This window comes from Triticum dicoccoides, chromosome 6A, assembly GCF_002162155.2.
Source record: "Triticum dicoccoides isolate Atlit2015 ecotype Zavitan chromosome 6A, WEW_v2.0, whole genome shotgun sequence".
Classification (NCBI taxonomy): Eukaryota; Viridiplantae; Streptophyta; class Magnoliopsida; order Poales; family Poaceae; genus Triticum; species Triticum dicoccoides.
This window is the reverse complement of record NC_041390.1, coordinates 570,619,985-570,629,814: the sequence shown is the minus strand read 5'-3', so window position 1 is coordinate 570,629,814 and position 9,830 is coordinate 570,619,985. Positions and strand designations below refer to the sequence as shown.

Genomic DNA, 9,830 nt, shown 5'->3' with positions numbered 1-9,830 from the left:
GTCCTTTCCCAGTAATAGTAGGGACAGGAAGGCACGTATTGTATTGTTGCCACCAACGATAAAAAGATGGGGTTTATATCATATTGCTTGAGTTTATCCCTCTACATCATGTCATCTTGCTTAAAGCGTTACTCTATTCTTATGAACTTAATACTCTAGATGCATGCTGGATAGCGGTCGATGTGTGGAGTAATAGTAGTAGATGCAGAATCATTTTGATCTATTTGACACGGACGTGATGCCTATATGCATGATCATTGACTTAGATATTTTTATAACTATGCGCTTCTCTATCAATTGCTCGGCAGTAATCTGTTCACCCACCGTAATACATGCTATCTTGAGAGAAGACACTAGTGAAACCTATGGCCCGGGGTCTCTTTCTTATTATATTGCATCTCTTTTATTTACATCGCATCTCGTTTACTGTTTTGCAATTTTTACTTTACAATCTATACAATAAAAATATCAAAAATATTTACTTTACTATTTTTATCAGATCTCACTTTTGCGAGTGGTCGTGAAGGGATTGACAACCCCTTTATCGTGTTGGTTACAAGGTTCTTGATTGTTTGTGCAATTACTAGGTGACTTGTGCATTGTCTCCTGCTGGATTGATACCTTGGTTACCAAAAATTGAGGGAAATACTTACGCTACTTTGCTGCATCACCCTTTCCTTTTCAAGGGAAAACCAACGCATGCTCAAGAGGTAGCACCCCTCGGGACTTACCAAGTATGAACCCATCAGTTGAATCTTACCAATACCAGTTGCAATGGCAATGTTTTGTACGGTTCATGTATTAAGCATGTTGTAGTAAACACATCTAGCTTGTCTTATCTATTTTCCCTACCTTTTTATAGACAATAGGGTCATTCTGTGCTCTAGCAGCACGTGCCTTGCGATGTTTAACTCCGACAATTTCATTTCTATCAGTACCAGTTTCAATGGCTGTACTAGGTTGTCTGTTGTAGTAAATAATTCTATCCATTTTTTAATCCGTCCATTTGCTATCGTGCTACTCTTTCGCAATGAAGATATCACTATAGATGCTGCCATTTTATTACCATTTGCTATTTTTTGTGGATGTGAACCCTGTTGTAGTTAACATTAGCTTTCCATGTACTTACACAAGACTACAATGGGCGATGTTGTTGTTTGCCGTCGAGGTTAGTTGCATCACATATCTTATACACCATCTGTTCGTAAATATAAATATTTTTAGAGATTCCAATATAGACTACATACGGAGAAAAATGAGCAAATCTAGATTCTAATCTAAACTATGTCTATAATTCTATATACATTCATATGTAGTTCATATTGAAATCTCCAAGAATACTTATACTTAGGAACGTAGGTAGTTATATTTTACATCATTTGTGCAACCTCAGTTTAGCTTCTAACATTTACTGGTTGCTTGTAGGTACATATATGAGCGGTACTGATCCACGCTTCGATCCCTTTTGCGTATGGGGCAATGAGATATTCATGAACAAGCGTCAAATGAGGAAACTAAGAAAAATTGTTAGGCGAAAGAAACGGCTGATGGGAATTAAACTCTTTATTTACACTTTGTCCAAGACAATAGTGAACTTTAGAATGGAGAGTAATGTGTTGCCTTCTCCCCCTGCCCACAACAAGTTACTCCATTAGACCTGAGTATCTGAAATTGTTCTCTTTTCAGTGGTTTCCAAAGCTATTTACTGATGATTACCTTGCAAACTACATGACCGAAGTGGAGGCAACTAAGGTTAAAGTATATAATTAATGCTACCATGATAATGCTCTAAAAAATTTCTTGAAGGCGGTGAAGGATGGGCGGGCGATCGTCACAAGGGGTTGGACAAAAATTGTTCGTGCCTATGGCATGCAGGAGGGCACATTATGGGCATTCCGCTTCTTCAACACCATCGACAGCCAAAATGATTTACACTTGTCTCTTCACCTTTACCGCCTCTAAATATTGTGGTTCATCATAGTTAATTGTTGTCTAATCTTGTAATTACTGAACATATTATACTGAGAATTTTATTTATGAATTGGTTGTTGAACTATTGTGCTAACAATTTGAATTTCATGTTTCATATTTCGAAATTTCTAATTTGAATAATAAATTACAGGAAAAATAAAATTACACAAGAATGAATAAAATAACATGCACACGGTTAGAAAAAAAACAATGTGTGCGATGAAAAATAGAGAATAGACGGTTCTTTGACGTGAAACATTCGCGATGCCTTACGGACGAACACACGGTTTTGTCTCATATGCGTGTGTGAATCATGGTAACATGGCAAACGGTTCAAACATGTGTGCGTGTGTGATAGGAATACCTATCGCACATAGTTATGAAAATGGACACGTTGATGTTATTAGAGGTATCACACACATTTTACATTCTTAAACTGTGTGCGATAACGTACCTATCGCAAACACATCGGTAGATTAAATATTGATGTCCACCTTTTTCACACGACTATAGCGGTGTAATCGTTTGGGATGTCTCTCGTATCAGAAACGTAACGTCGAGACGTAACCTGTGGGACTGGGGCGACTTCTCATGTGTTTATTCTATGGCGATCGTCAGTAGCCGCTCGCCTATCCCCGACGGTTTTTGGTTCGTGTGGAAAGGACCTCCCCTATCGCAATCACTCACTCGGCGACGGTTCACGAAAAGGGGTTAAAAATCGTTTGTATAGCACGTTACGGTACCAGTGATGCATGCCTATATTACCAAATCCATTTGCTTGTAAATGCTACCGAGCATATACTTGCTTCTTATAATTCTTGTGAAATATGGGAGAAAAGAGACCAAGGCTTTAACATTAGAAACATAAAAAACAACGAACTGTAAGCATCAAAGCTCCTCTTTAAAGAAATTAGAATGGATAGCTCGACTGACTTGAAAAGTTGGATAGAAAACAGAGAAACTTGAACTAAGTAAACTACTCTTGAGATTGTAAAAGAAGGATCATCATCATGTCATTAAATATCCTAGGGATGCTCACCGGCAATCCGGCAGGGGTCTGGATTGCGCCACCTCACTGATCCGTGGCACCTTTGTTCTCTTCATCATACCTTTTTCGAATACCATTCCTACATATACTAGGAAAAGCCATTCATTCATGTGCGGAGTGTGCGTGCGACTTATGACTTAAGTCTTCGGCGAGCACGAGGGCGAGAAGAGGAGGCGAGCAGCAGGAGCTCCCGAAGCATGATTGTCTCGGTTCGCGGCGAGCCCGACATTGACGACGTAGATGAAGAGCCCCGCCCACTAGCAAGGTGCAGAAGACGAGATGCACAGCCAACCGAAGCCTATGAAGGTACGGGCGTTGCAGGCCTAGGACACTCTAGGTGCGCGAGCGGAGTTGACGGCGAGGACGGTGGCGGTCGCTCTCTTCGCGCCCGCTTGTATTGCACTGACCGGAGAGAAGGGTCCGAGCTCGAGGGGATGGATTTGAGGAAAGGGAAGATGTCGTCTCGCGGGGGATGTCATGGGTTGTGCTGGATGAGACGCTAATTAGAGTAGACCCTCCCAGTCCATCTTTATGGCCCAATTTTCTGCTTGGTGTACTCTCTCGATGAGTAAACTAAAGAATACAAGACCTGATCTGCACTATTGCTACATCGCGTACATTCTTTGGAAAAGGGGCAAAGTTTGAGAAATAGGGATGTGGGCAAGTACATGGTCCTCGCAAGGGCTTCCCTTTATTACCGCCGTGCTGGTTGCCAAAACCGGCGTCGACCTCACTATCCTCAGCTCCCCTACAACAACCTTTGTTACAACGCATGTTGTTTTTGTTACGCCGAGGTTTTCCATTTGCATCCAGCAGCGTTACCCCATCTGTAATGACCATCAAAACTTCCAAAGTTAACGCTTCTGATCAGGATATGCCGGACATGGTAAATGATGCAGAACAAGCTGAAGTTATAACCACACAAGACCTTATCAGAGAGACCTTGATAAGCGTTATCAAATTTGGGAGCTCCCATCGGACAAGTGCTCAGCATTTCTATATATCTAAGGGAGAATATCGACCGGAGTTGGAAGAATATCCATTTGATGAAAAGTCTAAACACTGTCGTCGATTTCAAAAAGATTGGTACACCAATTTCTGGTGGCTTGAGTATTCAACTCACACTGATAGAGCGTATTGTTTCCAGCGTGCGAGTGCGCGTGTGACTTTCGTCTTCGGCGAGGACGAGGACGAGCAAAGGAGGCGAGGAACGACGAGCAGCAGGACCACGCGGAGCATGCTCCCGGTTGTCATTGCACGAGAGTGTGGCCGGATCCGTGCAGGAGGGGTGCTGCAACAAATTAGTGATGCCTCTAGAAAGGTCAACAACGGTCACAGCCACCACCATCGTTGGTCGCGACACAAGGCCGAGACAGGATCAGCAGAACCGTCGAAGCAGGACCACCAGACGAAGCATGAGCCACTGCGCCGTACCGAGCACCATGCCGACAACGCACATAGGACCGCCGCCGGAGGCCATTGATCACCATGGTCTCTGGCCGTAGTCCATGCGCTCGCCGGTGACGGCATAAGCAAACACCGGTTGAAGATTCGTTTCAGCCATTTTTCAGGCGCAAGCTACTCGTTGAAGATTCGTTTTGCAAACGATTCTTCTTTTTTATTATTGCTCTAATAGTGTCATCAATTCATACATAGATCGTCACAACAAGGACAACAGGCTGCACTCCCATGGCCGATTTGGCCATCACCGTCCGATCGACCACCTCCACTAGTATGTACCAGAACTCAAGAGAATTTCGACTCCCGCGCTTACTATGCTACGATTACTACGTGCTATGTACAGCTAAACATTGTCGCGCGCGGCGGCCTGTGATATCTGCTTAGAAGACGAGGCAATCCTTGTCGAGGTCGTACCCCATCTTTTCCAGCCCCGGGCGCACCGTGCACTCGAGCATCGCCGGCGGCCCGCAGACGAGCGCGAGCGTCTCGCCGTCTCCGCCCAAAGGCAGGTGTTCTCTGAGGACCTGTTCGTCGACCCTACCCACGCCGTATTCCCACGCGTCTCCCGGCCGCGCCACCTTGCTCACCACGTACCACACCTTGAGCCGCGCGGGGTGCGCGGCCGCCCACCGGTCGATCTCCTCCCGCAGGAGCATGTCGTCCTCCGTGCGGTTCGCGTACACGAGGTGCATCTCCGTGGTGTCATCGGGCTGGTCCCTCAGCACGGCCTGGATCACCTGGTACACGGGCGTGATCCCCGTCCCGCCGGCCACCATGGCGAGCCGGCGCGCGAACCGGGGCTCGCCGCCCACCGTGAAGGCGCCGCGGCCGGCGTACTCGATGTGGCCCACGGGGCCCTTGATGTCGACGGGTGCACCGAGCGGCAGCGCGTCGAGGTACAGCGACATGAGCCCGCCGGCGGGGAACTTGGGGTCCTCGTCCTTGAAGTATATCTTGATGAGGAGCTCGACGTGGCCGACCTCGTCGACGGAGCTGGTGGGCGTGTACGCGCGCATGCAGAGCTTGCCGCCGGTGGACGCGCAGACGTACACGTGCTTGCCGACGGGCAGGCCGAGCTTGTGGTCAGGCGACGGCAGCGCGAAGCGGAAGAGGCGCACGTTGTCGGACACGCTCTTCTTGTCGACGAGCCGGCAGCGCACCTTCTCCCGCGGGTTGGCGAGCGCAACGGTCGTCGAGAGCGGCGGCAGCACCAAGGGCTCAACCCCAGCAGGAGGGGCCTCGACGATGGCGGCGAGGTCGCCGCTGCTGCTCTGTGGAGAGGAGTAGTCGGTGCCGGTGGCGATGAGCTCGCCGACGCGGTACATCTCGAGGAGGCCGCGGGCCTTGGCGGAGTGGATGGCGTCGAACTCCTCGGTGCAGTCGGAGCCGGCGTTGATGAGGATGCTGTCGGCGCCGCCGGGGTGGTCCTTGAGGAAGCCGGTGCAGTCGTAGACGTGGCCGTGCACGACGATCCACGCCGACTCCTTGGACGCGTGGCGGCGCACCTCGGACATGGTGAACTGGGCGGAGGCGGCGGACATGAAGGGCGTGGAGGTGCTCCGCTTGAGCGTGCCCTGCGTGGTCTCGGACGTCTCGATGTGCTTCTGCCGCGCCATCCAGCCGCCGGACTGGTTCCCGGGCTGCGTGGGGTGGTCGAATACGAGGCCGATCTCGCCCTTGGGGGGGCGGCAGACGTTGATCTTGACCCGGAACCAGCAGTTGTTCATCATGCCCATGAGGTTCCAGATGAGGCGCTCGGGCTGGGTGTTGAGGGCCTCGTCCCAGGCGCGCACGGCCATCTCCTTGGCCCCGAGCAGGTCGAGCACCTCGACGTCGACGGACCAGAAGCACCAGCACCAGTACTTGCCGTACTTGGTCGGGCGCTCCGGGTGCTCCAGCTCGCACACCTGCCACGTCTCGCCGCTGTCCAGGGTCACCTCCACCCGCGTAACTTTCCGGCCACCGCCTGTCAAAAAGAACAACACCGCCAATATTAGAATAGTCAACCCAGGCCCAAATACAACGAACAGGCTGGAAGTTACGAGGCTTTGTCTGTATCGATCAGGCCCAAGCCCAAAATGAATAGCGACACGACATGTATCAGACAGAGCCGAGAATCATTCGACAGGGGTGATGTCAGTTGGGTGACGACGGAGGGGGGACTCACCGGAGTAGGCGTATCCCTTCATCGTATACGGCTTCTGCGTCGTGAGCGCGTTGATGGGCAGCACCTCGTCGTGTCCGGGCGTGGTGATCACCGAGTTGATGTTGAGCTCGTTGATCATGCACTCCGGCTTGTACCACCAGGCTGAAACATCCAGACAACACAGACACCGTCAGGCCCGCCGTCGTCGTCACCCGGCATGTCGGCTACTCCTAGGAGAGAAGGCAAATCGAAAGTACCTTCGGCATTGGCGAGCTCGGCGTCGACGTGTGACGGCAGCACGCGGTTGTCGCGGTAGTGGTAGTAGCTCTCCGACTCGTTGCAGGCCACGACGATGCGCTTCAGCCACTTCACCATGCGGCCGCCGATGAAGCCCGGCACGATGACGCGCACGGGGAAGCCGTGGTCGGGCGCCAGCGGCTCGCCGTTCTGCATGTAGGCGAGGATGACGTCGCGCGCCGGGTCCATGGCCACGGACCGCCGGAGGCTGGTGCCGTACTTGCACCCGCCGCCGCCGGGGAGGTCCTCGGCGCCCTCGAAGCACACGTTCGAGGCGACGCCGGCGCCCATGACGCCGCACCGGCGCAGCACGTCGCGGAGGCGCACCCCGCGCCACACGGTGGTGGAGATGGCCCCGGGGCCCCAGTTGAAGCCCGATGACTGGCGCACCATGTTCTGCTCCTTGCGGCGGTTGCCGGCGCACACGAGCGTGACGGGGAACTCGACGGCCTGGAACCCCGTGACGAGCTCCTCCATGGTGAGCTTGACGGGGCGCTTGACGAGGCCGGTGACCTCGACGGTCCAGGTGGACCAGTCGGCCCTGGGCACGGCGCCGTGGTTGCGCACGTAGTGGAGCGGCACCGGGGTGATGAAGCCGTGGGACATGAGGCGCGGCAGCGGGGGCTCGGAGTTGAACGGGTGCTTGCCGGTGAGGCGGACGAGCGCTGGGTGGCGCTTGACCCAGGCGTCGGAGGTGGCCTCGTCGCGGGGGTCCTTGACCGACGGCTCCACGTCGAGCCGCGGGCTGTAGAGCGACCGCCAGTCCGGCGGGATGCCGTCCTCGTCGTCCGAGTCGGAGTCCGCGCCCGAGCGGCGCCTGCCGCCGTTGCCGGCCGAGGAGGAGGAGAAGAGGTCGAAGGCGGCCTTGGGCTGCGCATTGGTCGGCCACGGGTGGGCCGACACCTGACGGTTGTACTCGACGGAGGCCGCCATTGTCACTTGTAGGCAAGCAGGTGGGATGGTACAAGTCTCGGGATCGGTGTGGTGGAATGGAAGACAAGCTCAGAAGCTCGGGATGGCCGGCGGTGCGCTCTTGGAAGCTGTGGAGTGGTGGCGCGCGGCTTATATAGGGACGGAAACGGGAGGGAAGAGGCGTTCCGTTCGAGTATAGTAGTACTACACCACTGCGTTGCGTGGTGCCAAATTGCAAGGATTTTTTTTACATGTGGTGCCAAACTGCAATTGCCAGTGCTGATGCATGCACACGTACTGGGTGTAACTGTTGTAAGTAATCTATATGCATCAATCAACACGAGTTGACGTCACCACACGCGCAGGCGAAACGCAGGTAGCCAGGATTTCCTCTGGATCTTGGGCGGGGCATTTCTTTTTTTGTTTTTTTGGGCGGGGCATTTCTTTTCCTGATCCGTACTCCAAACAAACGCCTGTTCAAGGCTCGTGAGCTGATTTAGTAGCACTTGCTCTTAGCAGACGGTGGCGACCATTCGTGTGGCCATTGTGTCGTACGTACGTAGTAGTCCCTCCATAATTAGACAATTCAAACAGCAGGTTTATGGAGTTAAGTTGGTCGGCAAACGGTACAAGGAAGTCTAATCATGGCGCACATGCACAATTGATGGATATGTAAAGCTAGGCGGTGAATGCCGTGGAAGAGTGTGTGTTGTCCTGAATGACGGGCTCGTGTGATTTGAACACATGCAGCAACTATACTGCATTACTACTACTTTTGGCGTGGAAAATTAGCCTCCACGGGTGCAAGAAAAGTACCGAGACGGCCTCTGGCTCTCTCGTGTGGCTTCTCCTCTGCTTCCTTTCTTTTCGCTTCTTCCAATGATCATACTAGTTTAATCCTAGTCTAGTATAATCGGCTAATCTGCAGCACCCGTTCCCATGGTGGACGCAACGTAGATGGGCGGATCCAACCAGCCGACCACCATTAGCACGATGTCTGATGAACTTTCCGTTTCAAATGAAAAATAAGAAGAAAAATGCATGATTGGTGGAGTTCATGATTATACATGGCACGTACACGACAGCTGCTGATCCGCGTGTTGGCGCGTTAGCAGTGCCAAGCGTACGTGCAGCTCGTTGCGTCTACACGTACGGCGACGCCCTAGATGTTTCGACACCAACGATCGCGTCTCGGGTCAAGTGACCTCTACGCTCTACAGAGCAGACACTGCGTACATATGCGTCTCTCCTTTTAAACAACCGTAAGGGCAGCATCGATCTATATATCTGCATACTTTTCTCACGCCGAGAGAAACAAAAACGAAGTGGAAAGTCAAACCACAAAGTCTTATTCATTTTTTTCCACAGAAAAAGCTCGTAGGCACATCACTACTCCATCGACAACCTGGCAACAAACACCATTTCTTACACCAATGCACTAACCGTATCTTATCGCAAAGCATAGAGTATTAGCAGGATACTTTCCACTCCCAAAGTATGATTACTTGACTAAGCAGCACAAAAGTAAGTTAATGAGTAGTAGTAGCAGCAGCAGCATAACAGCGGCAGGGTAATTGTTAACAAGTCGCTGGCGCATGGCATTTTCCAATGGCCAGGTAGCAACCGGCCGCGAGGAGCCAGGACGGATGCTCCTCTCTCCTTCTCCCTGCGTGCAGGGGTCCAGCACGCAGCAGCTGATCGACACTTGAACAGTGGCCAGCTCTTGGTCCGCACGCATCTTCTCAGGATCCCAGAGCTCGGAGAGGGCCGACCCTCGCCGTCGCCAAGGGCCAGGGCCGGGGACGGGGACGGCCAAGGTAGCACGCACGCGCGCGATGCGTCGCATGCAGCGAGCGAGGCGCACTGTGCGCTCGCGACCGATGGGCCGATGGCTGCTTCCGGAGTTGGAGCCTTCCCCAGTTGGCCACTGCCTCGCGTTGCCAGATCTTGTTGAGCTTTTCATGCACGCCTTTGTTGTTGTTTTGCTAGCTAGCT

At 52.1% G+C, this 9,830-nt stretch overlaps 1 protein-coding gene across 1 annotated transcript; it reads right to left on the bottom strand.

Annotated features, from left to right (window-relative positions):
- Positions 1 to 4,598: 4,598 nt before the first annotated feature.
- Positions 4,599 to 7,945, bottom strand: LOC119318041 (nitrate reductase [NAD(P)H]-like). The gene is made up of 3 exons (XM_037592545.1): positions 6,884 to 7,945; positions 6,648 to 6,788; positions 4,599 to 6,446 (listed from the first exon to the last, which is right to left on the bottom strand). Exons 1-3 carry the CDS (start codon positions 7,854 to 7,856, stop codon positions 4,861 to 4,863), a joined length of 2,700 nt encoding a protein of 899 aa, XP_037448442.1. The 5' UTR covers positions 7,857 to 7,945; the 3' UTR covers positions 4,599 to 4,860.
- Between the last annotated feature and the right edge of the window lie 1,885 nt (positions 7,946 to 9,830).